The sequence below is a fragment of the Gopherus flavomarginatus genome, chromosome 20 (genome assembly GCF_025201925.1).
Source record: "Gopherus flavomarginatus isolate rGopFla2 chromosome 20, rGopFla2.mat.asm, whole genome shotgun sequence".
Classification (NCBI taxonomy): domain Eukaryota; kingdom Metazoa; phylum Chordata; order Testudines; family Testudinidae; genus Gopherus; species Gopherus flavomarginatus.
The window spans coordinates 25655059-25679599 of NC_066636.1; the positions used below are offsets into that span (position 1 = coordinate 25655059).

Genomic DNA, 24541 nt, shown 5'->3' on the forward strand with positions numbered 1-24541 from the left:
CACATTGCTTAATACACTACCAAAAGGGGCTCAGATATTGCAGTGATGAGGGTAGCAAAAGAACCTAAATAGAACAGAACAAAAACTTCTATTTTATTTTTAATTGTAGACCAAGTTTAAGTGGAGAATTTCCTTTACATTTTTTTATTTATAGACTGCTTGCTACTACAAATGAGCAGAACTAAATGGTCCAACTGGTTTAAAAAAATCCATTTTCTGATACTATTTTAAAAGGTGCAATATGCGGCCCATTGTTTTTTTGCTCCTTTGCACTCACACAAAGTTCTGTCAAATGGAAAAAACAAGCTACAACTAATGTCCAGTTATGGTAGTCTTAGCAACCTGTAACAATAAAAAGGTACAATATTTTCAGACAGAAAAAGCAGCAAAGAATCCTGTGGCACCTTATAGACTAACAGACGTTTTGGAGCATGAGCTTTCGTGGGTGAATACCCACTTCCTCAGATGCATGTAATGGAAATATCCAGGGGCAGGTATATATATGTGTGCTAGCAAGCAAGCTAGAGATAACGAGGTCAGTTCAATCAGGGAGGATGAGGCCCTGTTCTAGCAGTTGAGGTGTGAAAACCAAGAGAGGAGAAACTGGTTCTGTAATTGGCAAGCCATTCACAGTCTTTGTTCAATCCTGAGCTGATGGTGTCAAATTTGCAGATGAACTGAAGCTCAGCAGTTTCTCTTTGAAGTCTGGTCCTGAAGTTTTTTTGCTGCAGGATGGCCACCTTAAGGTCTGCTATAGTGTGGCCAGGGAGGTTGAAGTGCTCTCCTACAGGTTTTTGTATATTGCCATTCCTAATGTCTGATTTGTGTCCATTTATCCTTTTCCGTAGAGACTGTCCAGTTTGGCCGATGTACATAGCAGAGGGGCATTGCTGGCATATGATGGCGTATATTACATTGGTGGATGTGCAGGTGAATGAACCAGTGATGGTGTGGCTGATCTGGTTAGGTCCTGTGATGGTGTCGCTGGTGTAGATATGTGGGCAGAGTTGGCATCGAGGTTTGTTGCATGGATTGGTTCCTGAGCTAGAGTTATTATGGTGTGGTGTGCAGTTACTGGTGAGAATATGTTTCAGGTTGGCAGGTTGTCTGTGGGCAAGGATTGGCCTGCCACCCAAGGCCTGTGAAAGTGTGGGATCATTATCCAGGATGGGTTGTAGATCCTTGATGATGCGTTGGAGGGGTTTTAGCTGGGGGCTGTATGTGATGGCCAGTGGAGTCCTGTTGGTTTCTCTCTTGGGTTTGTCTTGCAGTAGGAGGCTTCTGGGTACACGTCTGGCTCTGTTGATCTGTTTCCTTATTTCCTCGTGCGGGTATTGTAGTTTTGAGAATGCTTGATGGAGATTTTGTAGGTGTTGGTCTCTGTCTGAGGGGTTAGAGCAGATGCGGTTGTACCTCAGTGCTTGGCTGTAGACAATGGATCGTGTGATGTGCCCGGGATGGAAGCTGGAGGCATGAAGGTAGGCATAGCGGTCGGTGGGTTTTCGATATAGGGTGGTGTTAATGTGACCATCACTTATTTGCACCGTGGTGTCAAGAAAGTGGACCTCCCGTGTAGATTGGTCCAGGCTGAGGTTGATGGTGGAGTGGAAGCTGTTGAAATCATGGTGGAATTTTTCCAGAGTCTCCTTCCCATGGGTCCAGATGATGAAGATGTCATCAATGTAGCGTAGATAGAGAAGGGGTGTGAGTGGACGAGAGCTGAGGAAGCGTTGTTCCAGGTCGGCCATGAAGATATTGGCATATTGTGGGGCCATGCGGGTGCCCATAGCAGTGCCACTGATCTGGAGATATATATTGTCATCAAATTTGAAATAGTTGTGTGTAAGTATAAAGGCACAGAGCTCAGCAGCCAGTTGTGCTGTGGCATCATCAGGGATAGTGTTCCTGACAGCTTGGAATCAGTGGTGTCACGGAGATAGCTGGGAGTGCTGGTGGCATAGGGTCTGAGTAGAGAGTCCATATATCCACATAGTCCTTCAGTGAGAGTGCCAATGCCCGAGATGATGGGGCGTCCAGGATTTCCGGGTTTGTGGATCTTGGGTAGTAGATAGAATAACCCTGGTCGGGGCTCTAGGGATATGTTGATTTCTTCTGGTGTTAGTGTAGGGAGTGTCCTGAGTAGATGCTGTAGTTTCTTAGTGTATTCCTCAGTGGGATCTGAGGGAAGTGGCCTGTAGAATTTGGTATTGGAGAGTTGTCTGGCTGCCTCCTTTTGATAGTCAGACCTGTTCATGATGTGGATATATGGACTCTCTACTCAGACCCTATGCCACCAGCACTCCCAGCTATCTCCGTGACACCACTGATTTCCTGAGGAAACTACAATGCATTGGTGACCTCCCAGAAAACACCATCCTAGCCACCATGGATGTAGAGGCTCTCTACACAAACATCCCACACACAGATGGAATACAAGTGCAAATAAGTGATGGTCACATTAACACCACCCTATATCGAAAACCCACCGACCGCTATGCCTACCTTCATGCCTCCAGCTTCCATCCCGGGCACATCACACGATCCATTGTCTACAGCCAAGCACTGAGGTACAACCGCATCTGCTCTAACCCCTCAGACAGAGACCAACACCTACAAAATCTCCATCAAGCATTCTCAAAACTACAATACCCGCACGAGGAAATAAGGAAACAGATCAACAGAGCCAGACGTGTACCCAGAAGCCTCCTACTGCAAGACAAACCCAAGAGAGAAACCAACAGGACTCCACTGGCCATCACATACAGCCCCCAGCTAAAACCCCTCCAACGCATCATCAAGGATCTACAACCCATCCTGGATAATGATCCCACACTTTCACAGGCCTTGGGTGGCAGGCCAATCCTTGCCCACAGACAACCTGCCAACCTGAAACATATTCTCACCAGTAACTGCACACCACACCATAATAACTCTAGCTCAGGAACCAATCCATGCAACAAACCTCGATGCCAACTCTGCCCACATATCTACACCAGCGACACCATCACAGGACCTAACCAGATCAGCCACACCATCACTGGTTCATTCACCTGCACATCCACCAATGTAATATACGCCATCATATGCCAGCAATGCCCCTCTGCTATGTACATCGGCCAAACTGGACAGTCTCTACGGAAAAGGATAAATGGACACAAATCAGACATTAGGAATGGCAATATACAAAAACCTGTAGGAGAGCACTTCAACCTCCCTGGCCACACTATAGCAGACCTTAAGGTGGCCATCCTGCAGCAAAAAAACTTCAGGACCAGACTTCAAAGAGAAACTGCTGAGCTTCAGTTCATCTGCAAATTTGACACCATCAGCTCAGGATTGAACAAAGACTGTGAATGGCTTGCCAATTACAGAACCAGTTTCTCCTCTCTTGGTTTTCACACCTCAACTGCTAGAACAGGGCCTCATCCTCCCTGATTGAACTGACCTCGTTATCTCTAGCTTGCTTGCTAGCACACATATATATACCTGCCCCTGGATATTTCCATTACATGCATCTGAGGAAGTGGGTATTCACCCACGAAAGCTCATGCTCCAAAACGTCTGTTAGTCTATAAGGTGCCACAGGATTCTTTGCTGCTTTTACAGATCCAGACTAACACGGCTACCTTCTGATACTCAGACAGAAAAGTGATTTTCAAGTTGTGTCCCATTAAAAACGGTTAAGGTTTTAAAACCTTTTCTTAGAAAGAATATTTCACCAAAGTCTGTGTCTGTTAAAACACCAAATTAAGGGATAGACAGAGGCTGTCACCATTCCCACCCCAGGTGAATGTGCTGTACCCAAGAAAATTATCTGATAGAGCTGAAGAAAAAAAGATGGAAGCAAAAGGAATATTTGTATATTTATTTATAAGGAAATTATGTTTCTATAATTATTTACAACATGTAGGAAACCAGAGAATAAGTTTATACAAAGCCAGCCAGCCTGCAAGGTAGTCAAAATGTGTAAAAGTTACACTTATTACAATACTTCAAACTATTACTCATGTTTCAAATGCAGACCCGCACCTCCATTTACACTGTGTCCCACCACACATTAGTGGATTCACACATCAATGTTATGAATACAAAAGAGTAATCTTTTGGCAACAGCTTGCCATGATAAGAAAGGCCCCTTTGCAGTTCCAGTCACTGTAAACAATCCACAATTAATTCAGAGGTTCCGCTTCTGTGCTTCAGTGTAATAGCAGTGCTTGCAATCAGGTCTTTGGAGATTAACAAAGAAATATAGCATCCTGGTTTGTGCAACAGTCATAAAACAAAACTGGTGGAATCAGACTCAGAAATTAATGACAGACTGACACCAATCTGACAAGTAGTATCACATGGACCAGCTGAAGGTGGTTAGAGTGTACATACCACTGATATACCAAGTATGTCCAAGTATTAGTAGTAAGCCAAATCCATCCAAAACAGAATTATGGGGGAAACCTACAATTCCCCCCCCACACACTCCAAGAAATTTGCCTAGAACCAAAAGTTATTCTGAGTTACTAAAATTGCATTTTGGAATTAAAAGGAGGGGGAGAGAGAGGGGAGAAACACACATGGGAGCTGCTTAAAGTAAATAAAATTAGGAATTTAAGGAAACATGATCTTAAAAATTAATTGTGTAATGCATAGATTTTCCTTTCTCTGGTGAAAGTCAAAACATTGAGGACATCTGTTGTCACCACTAACTCAAAACAGGTTGACAAAAGGAAAATTACTTAAAATAAACACACAAAATCTGTACTTAAGTCAGCCTGGCTGGCTGTCTCCATTTCTGAAGCTATCCAGGGCACATGGAAAATGCAGGGGGAGCAACATACCTCCCTGTTCTTGTTTTGTGAGCACATTCCCTCACTGTATAAAAAGTCCGTGCTGCACTGAGTTTGTGATTTCAAATAACTTTTCATAGATGACAAATTCACTGCAGAAATATGGATTGTAAAAATATTATAGAACCCCTTTCAAAAGGGAATAGTGCACCCTTAGCAGCTTCTGCAAAGGTAAGAACAATGTACATTCGCAAAGTTCATTTTGTAATATACATGCATTATTGCTAGAGAAAAAAGGTGTAACTGAGGGTACAAAAACTGTTCTGCAGCTTCTATGGTGCCATCCAAAATGGCATCTGTTGTTTAGCTCGTTGCTGTGAGGAAGGATACTGGTATCCCAAACTCCATCCCTGTGAAAAAGTACTTGCATTTTTATGGCCACCATGTTCCTCTTCTTCATCTGATGAATCTCCAGTATAAGACACCAATCCAAATCCCTTTTCAGCAGTTTTCATCTTTTTAGCTGGGTGATCTAGAGGAAAAAAAAAAACAAACATCTCCCACCCCCGAGAAGGAAGAAAAAGATAATACCCCAAACAGGTTAATTAATAAAAAAAGACGTTAATTATAAATTGTTAGTTGGACACCATTTTGAGGTCACAGGGTCAATGGTCATCCAAGGTCGGATGTCACACGAAACAGCACCAGCAACGGCACATGTGATCCATCAGAACCATGTAAGAGAGCAGAGAAAGAAAAAAGAAACACAAAAAAAAAGGCAAAGTTAGCAAATGAGTTTAAGTGACTGCAATTTCACCGTTAAGAGATAAATATGTAAAGAAAAGTCCAAATTTAATCATAAGAAGTCTAATACAATGGCAAACTCTGGCATCAATACTGGAGAAAAACTGAGGTTAAAACTAATATACTGTGTCTGCAGCTCTTTGATACAAGGAAATGTGCAATTTTCAAGGTATTTACAAGTACAGGGATTTAAAATGTTGTCTCAAGTAGCAAATATTTGATGCTACAGAATCCTATGAAAAGATGGAATCCACTAAGGATTTCTGTTAGTTGTGGACCACTTTGGGCGAATGTCTACTAGACACATGGCTTATGTTAACGACTGGCTTAATATACTGAGCTATACAATTTGAGCCTGATGGTAATGTAAAACTATGTGATATACCAGTGTTACAAAGCAATTGTTATGAGCTGTGCCTGGGCCGATTATCAAAATTAAAGAGGCCTTCCTCTTTCTTTCAAAATAGGAGTTAAACATATCACAGTTCCCAAGGTTTTTCTAACACTCAATTATTTACCTTAGCTCTCAGAAAACTAGATATCTCATGTGTTGACAGTTCAAATCTATGTAAGAAATGCACAGGTTTAAAGCCAGTGGAACATGCCCATCCTCTCACTTAGAGCTGCAATCCCAAGGACAGCCCACGATTGATTGGGCGTTTCACTATTTGCCAAAGTCAACATTATATCAGTACCTTGCAAGTCAAGCTTGCTTTCGCATATGAATTTGTTTTGTCCATTGTGCTCACCATGGCTGCCCAATAAGGACCCCGATCCATTTCTTTCTTCCGATTCTGTTTTCATTCCGGTCACTGGAAAAGCTGGTGGAGGCATCAACTGCCTGTTTTAATAAAAGTATTCTTTAATTATTAAATAATTTAGTAATTTTTTAAATAACTATTGACCTATTTGATTAATTTAATTATTCAATAATTAAGCAATATAAAGCATTGGTTTAGGAGGGATTTAAAGAGGAGAGAGAGAGAGGGAGGATTTAAAATTATACAACATGGGATTGGAGTAAATTCTAACATCTTGCTAAAGATCTAACAGAAACAAATTAACATTGTTTTATGATTTAAAGGAAACATCCTGCTTGCATGATATTTTCCCCATCAAGCATAACAACAAACTAAGTAGATGGGCCATCTCATGGATAGCTCACCATGATTAAGTTTCCAAATAATTTGATAATCTGATCATTTATATTTCAAAATACCCAAGAAAGTTATTCACTTAGTTCTAAAGCAGATTTGAGAGTTTTTAAAACTTTACTAATATCCCAGATGTATTTTTTCATGACATCAAATAAGATCTAGAACATTATTTCTCAACCTCTTTGAATTGGAAATTCCTTTTTTGAAGTTAAAAAAAAATAGATTGCAACGCCTTCACATTTACTAAACATCTCAGTGAGAAGCCTACATAATTTGTGAGTGTTTCAAGATGTTGACAGAGAATACTTAACCTTGAAGGTAAGGGTGTGCAGGGAGTGGGAACCAAGATCTTCTTTAGATAGTAAGAAAATTCAGTGCCTCACAACCCTTCTGATTGGCTTTTGTGACTGCTGTGTGGGTCACAGTCCACCAGTTGAGAAACACTGATTTAGAAGTTCAGCTTTTCTTTAGGATTAACATATATGACTGTAATCGTTTCGTACTTTAGTTAAGCACAACATTTACCTGTCCCTCTCTCTCTCCTTTCCTGAGGAACCTGCTGGCTTCGATCCTGCCCCATCGATTTCACTCTGACTGGAGAAGCCTGTACCTAAATTAGTCATATGAATGGGTCCATGCTATGAGCAGAAAAACACATGGCATTAGCAAATCTACGACTATGATATAAGCTACATCTCCTTAATGAAAATGTCAGGAAGACCAACCTTTCGGAGCATATTGTAAACTACAGACTGGATTTAATATTTCCAATTTTCTGGGTCTAATATTTTTGTGACTGCACTATACATAAGAGATCAGGAAATATCTACAGCTCTCTAATGTAGTTATTCAAAATGCTTTTTCCTACAGTATCCTGAACAAAGTAACTTATGTATATAAACATCTATGAATTGTCACAAAGCATTTTGTATTGCATCTGTAACCACAGTGTCTACTGTAACCAGTGTCGAAAGCCCAGAGTTTTAAAGGTATTCAGACTCTTAAAGTGCTTTAATCCCTTTTGAAAATTAAATTTAGCCTCCTGAACCAGTAAGACATTGCAACACTGAGCACCGCAATGCCTAAATACTTTTAAAAATCTGGGACCAAGTGTGAGGTAGAAGAGACTTTACACATCATCTAGCTCATCTTTCCAACAGTGCTTCATTGTACAGCCATTAAGCAGTCGGACAACTATCTACTTCCTTCATAGGCAAAAACAAAAATGCTACTTGAAACACCAATTTTCACCTCACATACATTTGCGGGTGCAAACATATCTGCCATTTGAGATTCTGATCCTGAGTAATTTTTAAAATGTTTTCTGACAAAACAGCCTTTTAAATGCAAGTTTGGTTAAATTTTATCAGGGACAATTTGGACTCAGGAAAATACTTCAGGCATGAGAAGGCACTTTTCCATGGTGGAAACTACCCTTACACACGGAAGTGTCTGAGGAACAGTGGTAAATTTTAATAAATTTAATAATTTTAATAAATTTTAATTTAATAAAAATTTAATTTTTATTAAATTAAATATGGCTGTATGGAGTAAGATTTTTATCATGACTTTATGCCTCATGCTATCTCAAACAAAAAAAATTAAGTCTAGTCTTACTGTAATCCTCCTAATTACGAAAAACCTGAATAGAAGATTCTGGAAGCAATCAATATACTTTTTCTCACAACAAAAGCAACAATTGCTTTTCATTATGGAAGACAGTGAAAAGGAAAGAATTATTTAATTTTTGTCTGAAAGAAATGGGAGGCATTAGATGCAAATAGTGCATCTGTTCCAAAGAACAGAAGTGTGAAGTCTCATCTTCACCACTCATGATTACCTTTAAAAGTCTATTTAATAATTCACTAGCATCTCCTAAAGGTCTTAGATCAGAGTCATGAAACAACTCAAACTACATTAAGAATGACCAATTTACAGCAAAGTCTCTTCGTAGGGAAGGGAACTGGAGGCAGGCACTAAAATTGCTTATTTTATTGCACCTGGTATCCCAGCAGTCCTGACTCTCTCTCATCTGGTAGCTCCTCAGTGAAGCGCCTCTTTTGGCCCTGAGGCTGTGGTTGGACTTGTGGCAGTGTAGCAGTCGGCAAGGTTGTTTTTACTGAGGCAGCAGGAAGAAAAGGCCCACTCAGCGGACTCTAGTGACCACAAAAAATTAAAACAGATAGTATACTATCAGATTCTTACATGCTAACAAAGATAATGGTTTAAACTGAATAAAGTTTACACAAAGGAATAAAATACATTTCACTAATTTCTCCTTATAAGCACTAAAAAGGCAGATAATTTAAAAACTGTATTTAGTTTAAAGGCCCACTAAGTAGCGAAGTTGTGGAAAGCTATCTTAAAGTGATAGCTATTCAAATCTGCTCTACCAGTGTAACTGTGGTGCAATTTGTGACAATGCCTGTGGTAATTAAAATTATTTCCAACATTAACACAGATAATAGGAATTCAAGAAATTTCTGCCTGACTAATGGATACATGCTATGCATGGAGTTGTCATCTCTTAGGTGATTGTAGCAGTATTTGACTCGAAGAGACCCAACAAAATAGCAGAAGTATTTTATACAAGCATATTCTGAAGAAGACATATTGAGTCTTCGAGTTACTATAAAGATTTCTCAGTTAGCAGAGGCAGAAACTTGTTAGCCAAGAACTTTAGGCCAAGTAACGCATCCCTTTCCCTACCTGGCCGGTGCTAGCTGGAGGTTGTACTTGTGAAATTGGATATTGTGTGGGCACAGGTGGTACTCCTGTGGGTAATGCTGTTAACACTCCAGGTGCCAGTGGCACTGCAGGTGGTACTATGCCTGGTACTCCATAAGGTGGTTGAACTGGCTGCTGAGGAGGAGGAACAACAGGGTAACCGGACTGGTAGCCATTGGATGGATAGTATGATGGCTGAGGAGGTATGCTATTTATAGCAGCAGTTTGTGTGAAACCTGGTGGGGCAGAAAAAAAACAACAATTACTTCTAAATCAGCTGCAGAATCTAAGAAAATCCATTTAATTGACAAGGAAAGGTAAAGAAAGTTAGCTGTTGTTCACTGAAGATAAATGAGGGGAAGACTCAAAATTAACAGGGAAAAATAAGACTGTTGCCCAATACCCTCTGACTGATAGATATGTAAGTGTAAATACTGCTCACAGAAACAAGGTAACTTGCAAAAGTCAAAGATACTAACACATACCTGCTAAAGGTACTGCAGTGGTTATTTGATTCACAAATCGGGAGTATTCAGCATGAACCTTCAAAAAGACATTAATAGATTAGCAAATAAATGTATACCATGTCAGACTAGCTCTTTGGGGCAAAGAAAATTTCTTACTACATATTTATCCAGCCACTAGCACAATGTGGCCCTGACTCTAGGTTCTACCAAAAGCACAGTAATGATAATGATCCAAGCAATAAAAGGAAAAGGACAAAGCTAAGTCACTGGTATGGCATGTGAGCATGACAGATTTCTACCAGAGATGTATTGCTGGAGTCACTAAAGGTTAGTTAGGGCATTCTGAAGTATTTTTATTCTTAGTTCACTTTAGAATGTCCAAAAGACCATGAGGAGCCCATATTTGAACACTGATAGTACAACGAAGAATTTGGCCCACTAGATTGAGCTATTTTTATGCACTATATCCTAACACCATAACAGAGAAAGAGATAAGAAGTGGATTCTACATACATCTGAATATGAGCAAAACATGAACTAGCATTGGACAATGTTATGTTGCAATAGATTGCGTCTTCTGAAACTCTCAAAAAAGTATGGTAAGAATGGCACAACAATCATGAGAAACACTAGGGTCTCTGTAGGAGGTATGCACCCTGATTAATTTAAGTTTCCTGCTTAAGAGATATTTGCATATATTCAAGGTTCCTTAATGCAAGTGTGTTCTGAAAGTAATTTAATATCCCTCCCAATGGTCTGTGCAGAAATGTAAATTTTACTGCTTTTGGGGAGGGCACTGGTGGGGGACACAGAACTCCTCCACAGAACTCCTCCTGTTCCTGGGCTGCGGTGGGGAACAGTGAGAGAGCTCTTCTTCCCAGGGGCTTCAGCTGGGAGAGGGAACGCCTTCAGCCCTGGGGCTGTGGCAGGGAGAGCCTGGGGCTAGAGAAGTTCCGCTCTCCCAGCTGCAGCCCTGGGGTGGAAGGAGTTCCACTCTCCTGGGGCTGCTGTGGGGAGAGGGGAGCTCTCTCACTTTCCCTGCCACAGGGCAGAAGCAGGAAGAGATCTGAATCCCCCGTTGATTACAGGGAAGGCCCGTGCCCATTTGCCTCCTCTTGCACACGCCCCTACTCAAAGCCAGTTGTGTCCTTGAGACATACCACCACCAGCATGTCAAAGCTTATGAAAAGTTTTGCTGAGAGCATAAAAAAAGCAGTTACAACACTGAGGCATAGCAGAGCTAAAAGGGACCCCGAAATCTCATATTTCTGTGAATAAACTGCCATGAAAAGTCACTTACAGTTTGTAATAAATTCTCACACAGCTTTTTGGCAGCTGCCAGACCTTCTGGTTTCGGATGACTGGAGGGAAAAAAAAAAAAAAAAAAGAGAGTCAGGAACTTGAAAAAAGTACATTAGTGGTCTTGCTCTATTATGGCTGAATTTTATGACTAGACTTGGGTGCTTCCTCCTCTTTACTTCCTCCATTGATAGCGTAGTACCAGGCCTTTTCCCTGTCCCTTCACATAGGTAATCAACTGCTTGTCTGCTCAACAGCACATCCAGACCTCTGAACTTTTACTGTTATTTAGAAAGTAAATGTGCCCCCACTTCCTTTTAAAATGAAAGTTCAAAGAGGCTCAGCTGCTGCAAGAAGTACTACAGAGGTCAGTAACCTGACTGGAAGAAGGACATTGTGTTTTCATTTTAAATTCTACCATTCATAAGACACTGGTAGCTACATTAAAAGGAAAATACTACATTCTTCCTGTAGCCCATCTTCTGCTCTCAATAACAATTTGAAGGTGCTTAGAGTCTAGAGATATAATAGTGTTTTATGAAAGATTTAAACAGGGGCATAACATCTCTTTCTAAACAAATCTAACCAGAACTACATTGTACCGTGTTCTTGTGCAAAGCAGTAAGTTAAGATTAAACTTGATGCAATTTTACCTCTTAAGAAAAGCAGTTGCTACATTAGAGACTTTTAATCAAGCTTACTCAGCTGTCAGATGAAGATATTTCTATGCTTTCAGCATAACCTGAAATTACATTCAGAATAACTTTAGATTGCATGGCTTCTTAAAGGTACCCATACCTTATGTAGATGTACATAGGTTCAAAGGCTTCTCTGCCTGAAGCTGGCTCTATGCAGCCTGAGCCTTTCCCACGTAGGAAAACCTTGGCACCAGTCTCAATTTGAATGTGTTGTAAGTAGGAGCATCCAGGCCCTTCCACCTTTTCCTTCACATTAAATGTAGGTACAGCATGTTCCAGACCAACAAATAATTTGTCTTGAACATAATGCATCTGCAAACATAACAGTAGACAGCTAATCATTCCATGAATAAAGTTTACAACTCATTTTCAAAGGTTAATTATTCTGACTTCTGTAGGAGGAAGTTTAAATGTTGGATGATACAGTGAGTCCTCTGCTCTTCTGTAAGTAGGACTGCTCTCTCCGTCCCCTTCCTCTAGGAGGATGGTATCAGCAGAGCCCCACTTCACAGACTCCACCTTGTTAGTCCTCCAGTTATCACAGTGAATAAAAGACTTTAAAAAGACAAATGTATAAATGGGTAAATCTTACAATATGAGCATAAAATACCACAAGAATCACAGGTATGCATTACATACCCCTGATTGGAATGGAGGCTTCTGGCCAACAGTGGGAGACAGCTGGGCAATGGGAGCAGGCTGGTGATAAACAGTAACTGTAGCTCCATTGAAAGTTGGACTGGAACCAGTGGCAGCTTTCACTACTCCATTAGTAATTATTTCTTTAATTCGGTTTACAGCTCCTGTTGGGTATAACATAATACTACTTTAATTTCAGGAAAAGCACGCTATCAAATGACTAGATCTTCGGGTTCTTCATACTTTCCTTTGATTGAACTACTCAAACCAGAACACTGCTCTTCCTGTAAATAATATCTGCATTACTGGCTTGCCTGATATTAACAACTCAGTAGTGGAAAGTCTTCCAGAAGCAATAAACTGCTGCAATCATACCCCATTCCCTGGATCTGTTACATTCTGACCTTTTCAGCAGAGTTCCAACCCTCAAAGCAGGGGTAGGCAACTTATGGCATGCGTGCCAAAGGCGGCACGCAAGCTGATTTTCAGTGGAACTCACACTGCCCAGGTCCTGGCCACCAGTCCATGGGGGGCTCTGCATTTTAATTTAATTTTAAATGAAGCTTCTTAAACATTTTAAAAAAAAAGGTATTTACTTTACATACAATAGTTTAGTTATATATTACAGACTTATAGAAAGAAACCTTCTAAAAATGTTTAAATGTATTACTGGCACGTGAAACCTTAAATTAGACTGAATAAATGAAGACTTGGCACACCACTTCTGAAAGGTTGCTGACCCCTGCCTTAAAGTGACAAGGTACTAAACAAAATACAGCCCTGGCATTCCAGTCAGTTTACACAGAAAAAAATACTCTACATTTATACTAGTATTATACACATGCTAACTTCGGAGTGCTAAAAGGACATGTGGCCAAGATACCTGACCAAAAGCAAACTAAGGCAACTGAGAAAAAAATGTTTTTTTTTGTCTACACAGTCACTGTATTGTAATTCTACTCCTGGATCACTTAATTTACCACATCCTCACATTATTGTTATATTAAATATCATTTATATCATGTTCCCACTACTCCACACACATTTAGACGACTGAAAACTAAGTCATCTTGAGGATTTTACTGATTTCATTTAATCCTTAACAGAAGAGAATCACTCTTACTGATACAATTATAATGGAAATAAGGGCAAACATCTATCTAGTAAATGTTAGGGGTTTTTTATTTTATTTTTTGCTAACAATTTTTCACCAGATGAAACTTGGGGAAGTGACTTCACTCAGGAGAGAACAATTTTCTTAATTTTCATTATCTAAAAGATCAGATTATAGATTTTTAAAAGAACAAAGGCATTTTTAGTGCTGTTTTTCATCATGAATACGAGTACCTTTCACATGGAGCTTAAGATCACATCATTCCTGGGATTCAAACAAATCATTCTTTCTCCACTAAGTTAACCATTCCCAACTGACTTTAGTCAATTATTAATTTAATACTTAAACAAGTAAAATTACAAATGCTCTCAGGGACCATCATTACCTGTGAGAAACAAAACAGGAAGCACCCCACCCATTGATTAGAAATCCTAAAAACAGTTTAAAAAAAATTCCACAGCAACACTTTCCAGTCTCTAATATGAAGAGTACATGGGCCTCCTCCTTAACACTACCCGTTACACTGCAGTGAAAGTCTTTTACTTGTGAATTCTCAACCTTTATGATTTTTTTTAAAATAGTTTCCTATTTTTCAATCCTATTTTTGTTTCTCAAAATAGGCTAAAATAAAAGACTTGTTTATACTGGGGAGCCATGTGAACATTACATTCTGGTAAAAACATTAGAACTTAATAGCTCTCGTTCCAGCTCATTTGTGTATCCTAGATTCTGGGTGGAATTTTGCTATCAATATGCTTGGAGACAGAATACTAGTTCAGAATTTCAAAGTGAGCAAAATCAAAATACTTGAAATTAAAATGTAAAAATACTAAAAGCTCATGTTAAGGGAGTCTATAGTTCCAGATGCAAAAAATCACCATAGCTCATTTACAAATATAGATAAAAATGATGTACAGAATCACAAACAATGTAAATGCAAGCCACATTATGCATTAATAACTAATATAGAGATAAACATAGAACAAATAAATATGGTTGATATGGAGACAGATATTGCCCAGGTGCATCCAACAAACAGAGGAGCAAAGGTCACTTTACCCCATCTTTGCAACTGCTGAATTCAGGTCTGGTCCAGGGACTGGCATGGCCCACAACTGCTGTTCTAACCTACAGCTGTTACCCTCACAGCTACCTACGAATCTGCTCCTCAGCCCAAAATATCCTCACACAAAGTGATCCAGCAATATTCCAGTGTTCCATTATGATGGGGCCTGCAAAGGGGGACAGGATGTGATGACCTATGCTGTCCCTGTGCCAACAGAATTCCCAATATGGGGACCCAACGTGTTCTGGACAGAACTGTGGTCTCTCTGTCAGATTGCAAGTAATGTTTAGGATAATCTATGCAGTTGGGTGACCTATATTAACCATTATTTTAAAATATTTGTATGTAGAAATTACATAATTGAAATCTGCATACATTGACAAATCTGTACATTACAGGAAAGATTTGGCATATGAGGGCTGCAAGTAGTGTAAAGGAGGTAAACTGGGAAAGTGAACTGACAAGAAGAGCAGATGGGAAGTTGAACAACTCCACTTATTCCTTTGTTTTTTTAAAATATGTCTTGGTGGGCTATGCAATCTAGCCTCTTTATTTCAAAACTCACCTTTTGTAACAACAGAGGGCTGGTTTACACTGGCATAGCTGTGTCCAAGGGGTGTGAAAAATCCACACCTCAGAGATGTAGCCATGCTGACCTAACCCCTGGTGTAGGCAGTGCTAGGTCTATGGAAAAATTCTTCCATCAACTTGGGGTATGTCTACACTACGGGATTATTCCGATTTTACATAAACCGGTTTTGTAAAACAGATTGTATAAAGTAGAGTGCACGCGGCCACACTAAGCACATTAATTCAGCGGCGTATGTCCATGTACCGAGGCTAGCGTCGATTTCCGGAGCGTTGCACTGTGAGTAGCTATCCCGTAGCTATCCCATAGTTCCCGCAGTCTCCCCCGCCCACTGGAATTCTGGGTTGAGATCCCAATGCATGATGGTGCCAAAACAGTGTCGCGGGTGCTTCTGGGTAAATGTCATCACTCAATCCTTCCTCCGTGAAAGCAATGGCAGACAATCATTTCATGCCCTTTTTCCCCGGATTGCCCTGGCAGACGCCATAGCATGGCGACCATGGAGCCTGTTTTGCCTTTTGTCACTGTCACCATATGTGTACTGGATGCTGCTGACAGAGGCGGTATTGCAATGCTACACAGCAGCATTCATTTGCCTTTGCAAGGTAGCAGAGATGGTTACCATCCCTACTGCACCGTCTGCCATTGTAAATTGGTGATGAGATGACGGTTATCAATCATTTTGTACTGTCTGCTGCTGTCATGGGTGCTCCTGGCTGGCCTCGCTGAGGTCGGCCGGGGGCACATGGACAAAAAATGGGAATGACTCCCCGGGTCATTCCCTTCTTTATGTTTTGTCTAAAAATAGAGTCAGCCCTGCCTAGAATATGGGGCAAGTCTACTAGAGAGCCAGAGAGTACAGCCGCTCCAGGTCACAGCCCCAGAGATCTTGCAGAAATGATGAGCTGCATAACATTCTAAGGGGTGCCCCTGCAACAACCCCACCCGTTGCTTCCCTCCTCCCACACCCTTCCTGGGATACCGTGGCAGTGTCCCTCCATTTGTGTGATGAAGTAATAAAGAATGCAGGAATAAGAAACACTGACTTTTTAGCGAGATAAAATGAGGGGGAGGCAACCTCCAGCTGCTATGATAGTCCAGGGAGTACAGAATCTTTTCTTTAGACACGAAGGGGATGCGGGGGGGGGAGAGAGGGCTGATGGAGCTCAGGCTCCAGCTGCTATGATGAGGAGGTTACCCAGCATTTTGCACCACCTGCCAGGAATGACAGGGAGTCATTCCCATTTTTACCCAGGCGCCCCCGGCCGACCTCACCGAGGCCAGCCAGGAGCACTCATGGGATGATGACGGTTTTCCACCATTTTTTCCCGTCTGCCATCAGGAAGGGGAGGGGATGCTGCTGTCCAGTGCCACAGCACCGCGTCTACCAGCAGCATGCAGTAGACATACGGTGACATTGAAAAATGGCAAGAAATAACTTTTTTTCCCTTTTCTTTCATGGAGGGGAGGGGTGGTAAATTGATGAGCTATACCCTGAACCACCCGGGACAATGTTTTTGACCCTACAGGCATTGGGAGCTCAGCCAAGAATGCACATGCTTTTTGGAGACTGCGGGGACTGTGGGATAGCTGGAGTCGTCAGTCCCCCCTCCCTCCCTCCATGAGCGCCCATTTGATTCTTTGGTTTTCCGTTAGGCTTGTCATGCAGCACTGTGCTGAGTCCCTGCTGTGGCCTCTGTCTATCATAGCCTGGAGATTTTTTCAAATGCTCTCTCATTTCGTCATCTGTAACGGAGCTCTGATAGAACAGATTTGTCTCCCCATACAGTGATCAGATCCAGTATCTCCCGTACGGTCCATGCTGGAGTTCTTTTTGGATTTGGGACTGCATGGCCACCCGTGCTGATTAGAGCTCCATGCTGGGCAAACAGGAAATGAAATTCAAAAGTTCGCAGGGCTTTTCCTGTCTACCTGGCCAGTGCATCCGAGTTCAGATTGCTTTCCAGAGCAGTCACAACGGTGCACTGTGGCATACCGCTCGGAGGCCAATACCGTCGATTTCCGGCCACACTAACCCTAATCTGACATGGCAATACCGATTTCAGCGCTACTCCTCTCGTCGGAGAGAAGTACAGAAACCGGTTTAAAGAGCCCTTTATATCGATATAAAGGGCCTCGTTGTGTGGACGAGTGCAGGGTTAAATCAGTTTAATGCTGCTAAATTCGGTATAAACGCACAGCGTAGACCAGGCCCTAGCTACACCTCTCAGGGAGGTGGATTACCCTCACCAATGGGACAACCCCTCCCATTGGCATAGCCAGCATCTACACTGAAGTACTACAGAGGCGCAGTTATAGTATTGAAGCTGTGCCGCTGCAGCGGTTTAAATGTAGGTGCATAACCTTAGATCTGAATATACATGACCAGAGAGGGGGCCTCTCCACCTATGCCCCACCATGCCAGTTCTTGCTGTGTCTCACCTGGGGACAGATGGCAGATTATTCCTTTTGATGGTGGGGCTGCACCTGAGCTCAACAAGTCACACCTTGTGGTCTATTACAGCCTTAGTCTGATGACTTGTAGGATGCAATGGAAGATGCTTCTGACTTTTCAACCAACAAGGGATTTACCATTAGTGCATGAACTGTTACCTTCTCCCAGATGATTTACAGCTCATAATAAAAATATATATCAAAGTAACAAAAAAAAACAATAGTACAGGGACACAAAACTATGTATTACTTACTATCAACTAGCTCCCGTGTCTGACCCTGGACATGGAGATACAAAGGCCGATCCCTAATAAAAGAAAACCAAAACAGTCTATGGAAGCACTGACATCACCATCCAGTAATGAATTCATCCCAATTCCACTATGCTACATACTTTTCCTTAATAAGTATAAGAATAACAATCCCTGCTTAATTCTGAGAGAAATGGCAGCAAAGCAGAGATCAGCTGCCTAAGAAAGTATAAGTAAAAGTAACTGAGTATTTCTTAATTACGTATTTTTCATTTAGATTTCATGACCCTTGATAGGCAAAGGCATATAGTCTACATAAAAAAATTCAGAAGTTCCTTATTTGAATGAATGAAGACTCCCTAGATTATTAGAACCAGGAACTTGAAAAATACAATTACTTTTCATCATTTACACTGCATTTACTCTTTGGATTTCACTCATCTGGTTCAATTGCCCAAGTTTTGTCAGTTTTACTTTCTGGTTTGCATATATTAGCATGCTGTCATCTCCCAGACTTTTACTGTGACAGGCCTACCAGCCCAAGAGGTGGCAATCTCCACACCAGTGGGCTCCTCACTAGGAGTGACATCTTGGCTCTACTGAAGCCAATGGCAAAACTCCCGTTGACCTGGAGCCAGGATTTCACTCTTAACAGCATGCAAGCCATAATCCAGAGTTCCATAACGAAGCACATAACATCTCCCACACACATGCTATTTAATAGTGTAGCAAAATATTAAATATGCATTTACGGATCTGAAAAAGGAAACCACCCTGGTAGCGTTCATGAAGGCACCTATCCTTGAGCTGGTTATGTAAGGAAAATGTACCTCAAAATTGACATCATGCTGTAATTCCATCAATAGCATTTTGATAAACTACTAATTTAAAGTTTCACTTGAATCTCAAAGCAAGAATTCCTAGTCTCAATGTAAATAAGTTATTCTTGAAATGCTCATAATACTATACACTGAAATATTTGATGAGAGAGATAAACCTTCACAGGTACTAAAGTTCCCAGTAGGAGCTAAAAGCAGTTTTGATTTCATATTAGTTCAACTATTAACACAGTTATTTAGTATTTGCACTGTCATAGTGATTAAGAGCCCGAGTCATGGGCCAGGATCTCACAGTGCTAGGTGCTGTACAAACACAGCTAGTCATGCAATCAGTGTTTCAGCCTGATAAAAGCCTTCATAATAACCACAATATTGACTTACCCTGCTACATAACAGAGAATCTTTGAGGGTAACTACATATATCCACATGAGTATCCAACCATGATGACAAATAATTTAAAAGAACTACAAACCCAGGTCCTAATTTTGCTTTCTCCTCCATGGTCATGAACCTCCCTCGAGTAGAGACAGCTGCTCCACTCAGACGACTTATCTACAGACATTAAAAAAAAACCAATTATGAGTGAAGCCCTACCTGAATTGGAGGATGATTGTAAAATAACTGCTGTTGAGTTGTGGACAAGACATGGAAAATAGCAGAAAAGTAATGACGGACCTTTATTAATTTGGAAAAGCCAGAGAAAACCTACTTGCTTAAGAAAAATTTGCTGGAACAATATAAAGTGTTGATTTTAGAGATGTTATCTGATAGAGAGATTATAAAGACTACACAAAAAAGTTACATTGGGCACTTCAGTTTACCTTTAATTATAAAAGACAACATTAAATTACATCGAAAGAGAACATATTTAAAGCTGAAAAAGGGACTTTTGTTTATTTGTGGTACCAAATTACAGGGGTTTCTTTAAAAACAAAAAGAGGACTACAAATTCTCTGGCTTCAGGATATAAGCTAACCTCTCACTAATGGGCATTAGCAAGACACTTCTTTCAGGGGCAATTTCTTTCACTTTGTTTCTTACATCTTTATTTGAAGCATCTGATACTAGCCACAGCCAGAAGTCTACAATAGATGGACCAGTGGTCTGATCCAGTATGGCAATTCCTATATTTCTACAAAGACTGTGCAGAGGTGTTGCCTTTACAGGCAAGAGAACAAAAAAATCAGGAAAATCCAATATATTTACAAATGTTCCAGCTATGCGAGTAATTAAAGTCATACCCAAGATAAATAAGACCATCTGGAACAGAAGGCATTTCTATTCTAACATCATAAGTAAGATTGATTTGATTAGTCCCTAGAAGATAAGCGTTCTAATCCAGTTGTTCAACTCTAACAACATGGATTCCTCAAACTGGAACATTAAAACTAACTCATGGGAGAGCTGAATGTTGCTCCAGCCACAGTCTACCATGTCTCAGTATGATGTCTACGTAAATTACTTTGAATATTTTTACAAGCAGTCACATATTTCACTATTGTATTGCATAGTTTCAAATTCAGAATCTAGTCACTCTGGCCAGTAAGTTACAACGTGGCTTACAGACCCCTGCTCTCTCCGTACCCACAACCCAAACACTTTTGCAAGGAACCTTCCCTGAATCAATGAACATTAATCCTTTTAAACTTTAAAAACAGTTGAAAGCCAAAGAATTAGATGCAGCTTCTTTACACACCTCATCCTGAGTTTGTCCTCTTGTCAACAGGTTTCTGCATGTGAGGGGCACATCATTGATTTCCACTTCTGCTACTACAAGGTCATCTTTACTTTTGCTTGTAGCCGGACCTTTCCCTGGGGCCTGTAGCTTCAACAGACCGTTACAAAACTTTGATACATGGCAATACTCAGTTTCACTGTATAATAGGACAAATTGACCTGAAGGGCCCTTTAACACAAATAACAATGTTGTCTTTCTATCCCTCAACTCATTTGCTTTACAAACAAGAAAATAAAGTTATTAGTTATATCCAGTATTCATTACTTACCTAGCTCTCCACATCTTCAAACATCTTGTATAAATACCAACTGATCAATCCTTCACAACACTTCTGAGATGGATATTAGTATTTCCATTTTACAGACAGAGAACCTGAGAAAGGAAGATCTTTGTGGCTAAGGAACTGGATTCCTGTGAGTCTTTGAACAAGACACAATTTCTAGTTGCCTCAACTCCCCGTGTGTAAATTGGAAATAAAAATTTCTTTCACATTTAGTGTAAACTGTAAACTCTTCCAAGCTGGGATTGTCCTTTACTATGTGTTCGTACAGTGCATAACAAAATGGGGCCCTGATCTCAGTTATAGTTTCTAGAGACTACAATTAAACAAATAATCATGATAAGAGGCACAAAGAGGTATAGCTGGAGGAGGTTACAATCACTTTGGAGGACAGGATTAGAATTCAAAATGATCTTGATAAAAATAATAAAAAAAAATATGGAGATATACCTATCTCATAGAACTGGAAGGGACCCTGAAAGGTCATTGAGTCCAGGCCTCTGCCTTCACTAGCAGGACCAAGGACTGATTTTACCCCAGATCTAAAAGTGGCCCTGTCAAGGACTGAACTCACAACCCTGGGTTTAGCAGGCCAAAGCTCAAACTACCAAGCTATCCCTCTCCCATAAATTGGAGAGCTAGCCTGAAATTAACAAGATGAAATTCAACAACAACAAGTGCAATTTCCTAGATTTAGGATGGAAAAATTAAATGCACAAATAGAAAATGGGGAAGAACTGGCTAGGCAGTAGTACTGCAGAAAAGGATTTGGGGATATAATGCATTATAAATTAATTATAAACCAATAATCTGATGCTAATATAGTTTTGGGATGTATTAACAGGAGCATCATACGTAGGACACAGGTAACTGTTACGCTCTGCTTGGCACTGGTGAGCATACTGTGTCCAGTTTTGGGCACCACACCTTAAGACGATATGGACAAACTAGAGAGAATCCTGAAGAAAGCAACAAAAATGATGAAAGGTTTAGAAAAAAACGACTTATGAGGAAAGATTAAAAATATTGGGTATCTTATGTCTTGAGAAAAGACAATTGAGGGGGGGGACCTAACAGTGAAAACATGGTACCATTGATGTTTACGTAAACAAAGTAAATTAGGAAACATCAGAAGTTTTAATACACCAGTGGTTCTCAAACTTTTATGCCGGTGACCCCTTTCACATAGCATTCCTCTGAGTGCGACATTAAATTAATTTTAATAAATTAAAACACCTTTTATATATTAAACACCATTATAAATGCTGAAGGCAAGGCGGGGTTGGGGGTAGAGGATGACAGTTTGCGACCCCCCAGGTAATAACATCACGACCCCCTGAGGGGTCCCAACCCCCAGTTGGAGAACCCCTGCAATACAGTTTACAATACTCAAAAACATCCGAAGAGTGGACACACTTCACGCACTCCTTCCATGGTGCTTTTGAAGACTGCTTCAAATTAAAATTCCTTCCCGTGTTTCTTTCCAGGAGGTGCAACACCCTACTGAGGCCAAAAACTTCAGATCCTCATGTTGGAGCCCGTATCATGAAACAACAGAGAATGAGGTTCTGTGGTTGTTTCATAGGAGGTTAAACTCATCAACTAATGGTTTCAATTTCACCAGTTAGCAAAATTCTGAAGATTCCTGGGAGCAAGGAGATCTTACAGAAATGTTTACTACATAAGCCCATAAAATAGATTTTCAAAGCAAGTTTTAGATAAACTTTCCATCATTTCAATATTTTTACTCAGTGAATAAAGACTGACAAAATAAGGACTACTGGGTAACTGCTAGCATGGTATTAGGAAGGAAGGCACAGTCTCTTCCTTTGATAAATAAAGTGCTACCCCTCTCCCTTCCCTTCTCCTCGTTCAGGATTAACAAGCATTGCAGTTGCATAAAGAATGTGCGGATCTAAAAGATACTCTTTGTGTAAAGCAGTGTTATCTTCCCATCCCTTCCTTTCCCAGCTACATAAACAAGCTTGGGGTCACTATCCCTTCCTCCCTCCCCTATGAACTGCTGATTAAGGGAACATGTCTCTACAATTACTGCAAAAAACAATGTATCTTCAAAGTAAAAATTATTTGTAGAATATGCGAATACTGAAAACAGTAATCAGGGCTGGGATAATTATATTCAGTATATAGCTATTAATATTCATTGTATAGGCATTCATATTACTCAATAAGGGTTTTGGGGGTGTTGCAGTAAATGTAGATATTTACATACTATCTTAAAAAAAGTGTGCCATAACTAATTCAGTGCTTACTCAAAAATTGGATTGAGGAGAAGAAGCGCTGCAATAAAGAAACCCATCTACTCAATCCGCCGATGGGTCAGCCTGCTCAATTGTCTAACAAAACTAGTGCGTGTATGTCTACTTTAATTGGAAATTACACCTTCAGATGCAGCATAAGTGTACCCTATGTGAATTTTTAAGCAAGTTACTTATGTTGTATCTCTCTTTTTGCATCTGCATGGAAAACTTCTTGCCAGGATTCCTTAACTAAGGCCCTGCACATGCCACTGAAACCATGGCTAATTTTAACCATGTGAGCTGTGTGGGCTCAAAAAGGCTACTTATTTTAAAGTTAACCATGTGTTTTTTATAGTATCGAAGAATTAACATGCATAGAGTACTTTGAAGAGACTATAAGTTCAAAATATTATTAAATCGAGTTAAACTTTTTTTCTTGAGGAGAGTTGTAGAACTGATCTCTCAATAACTGTAGCATCTAAGTTTCTAATGTCTTCTGAATACAAAGTGGGGTCTTTCTCTTGAATTTTGTATTATTCAAGTCCCAAAATGGAGCTTCCTGTTCAATTATTAATTTTCCATTATATTTAAATCATCTACTCTTTTCAGAAAATTGACAAAATATCTGAAATCTTTTGCAGTTCACTGGACTGTGCCTTTAACTCAAACCTTAGACACTAGGTATTTAGGTAGCAAAGTATATTCATGTATTACAGCATACATAAAGAGAGGAGGCCACAACCCCCTACCCTGCCACTCACTCACTTTGTCTGTAGTGTTCGCTGTTGGTTTCAGTTTTCCTTTAGCCATTAGCATCGCATTGATTTTCGCTGCCACAGCAGCAGCTGCATCCAGAGCCCCTGAGGGGGCCGCAGAGCTCTCGGAACCCGGCACACCGGAGACGCCATCTCCGCTGCTCTGGAAAGGGCGGCCAGGCAGTGGGGCCGTATCAGGGAGAATGAAAAGCGCAGGAGACGGACCGGGCTGGTCCCACTTACTGCGGCGCCTGGAAAACAAAACACGCCCAGCTTCATCTCATCTCAGCTCCGACACCGCTCACACTTCCCACCGAAGTCTCCAACCGTTTTCCCCCCACCAGCATTCCCCACCCCAAGCCGCAGCGACCGTCCTCGGCCCGGACCCCCGCGTCGAAATGCGGACTCCAAACCCCCACCCACCAACCAACCAGAATCAGACTCTCGAGTCCTGGCTCCCGGCTCACCCGCCAGCGGCCCCGGAATCTCGCTGCCCTGTACTCCCCGCTGACATGGCTCCGACCCGGCTCAGACACCTCCGCTCCAACCCCTTCGTCATTTCCGCCAGCTCCGGAATATGGAGGCAATTTCCGGCCGTTGTCATAGCGACCGCACGGTTTA

General features: G+C 40.9%; 1 protein-coding gene, 1 long non-coding RNA gene and 1 other non-coding gene across 5 annotated transcripts in view; 1 reads left to right on the forward strand and 2 right to left on the reverse strand.

Annotated features, from left to right (window-relative positions):
- The first annotated feature begins 872 nt into the window (after positions 1-872).
- The window catches only part of LOC127037932 (uncharacterized), a 39808-nt gene continuing 16139 nt past the window's right edge, over positions 873-24541 (forward strand). The window contains exon 1 of the long non-coding RNA XR_007770519.1: positions 873-1018. This is a non-coding gene — a long non-coding RNA (uncharacterized LOC127037932). The remainder of the gene's footprint in view (positions 1019-24541) is intronic.
- Positions 3851-24524, reverse strand: KHDC4 (KH domain containing 4, pre-mRNA splicing factor). Of its 3 annotated transcripts, none has more exons than XM_050930068.1 (14): positions 24388-24524; positions 23931-24171; positions 20583-20711; positions 19359-19438; positions 18050-18102; positions 12573-12736; positions 12034-12245; positions 11237-11297; positions 9955-10012; positions 9452-9705; positions 8743-8898; positions 7268-7380; positions 6335-6426; positions 3851-5313 (listed from the first exon to the last, which is right to left on the reverse strand). In XM_050930068.1, the coding sequence occupies exons 1-14, from the start codon at positions 24522-24524 to the stop codon at positions 5114-5116; spliced, it is 1950 nt and encodes a 649-aa protein (XP_050786025.1). In that variant the 3' UTR covers positions 3851-5113. The 3 variants fall into 3 exon arrangements, with proteins under 3 accessions (XP_050786025.1, XP_050786026.1, XP_050786027.1); XM_050930069.1 differs by having other exon boundaries at positions 20583-20705; positions 24388-24493; XM_050930070.1 differs by lacking the exon at positions 3851-5313 and having other exon boundaries at positions 6337-6426; positions 7268-7352; positions 24388-24493.
- On the reverse strand, positions 12342-12469 carry LOC127038488 (small Cajal body-specific RNA 4). Its single transcript, XR_007770669.1, has one exon. It is a non-coding gene; the product is annotated as a small Cajal body-specific RNA 4 (non-coding RNA).

Excerpts from the sequence above, each read along its gene's own strand:
- KHDC4 (XM_050930068.1), bottom strand. The coding sequence starts at position 24,524 with ATGACAACGGCCGGAAATTGCCTCCATATTCCGGAGCTGGCGGAAATG. Across the intron at positions 7,381-8,742 it reads CAGGACTGCTGGGATACCAG|CATGGACCCATTCATATGAC; the intron begins GTGCAATAAAAT and ends TTCTGCTCATAG. Across the intron at positions 5,314-6,334 it reads GTCCTTATTGGGCAGCCATG|ATCACCCAGCTAAAAAGATG; the intron begins GTGAGCACAATG and ends TTTTTCCTCTAG.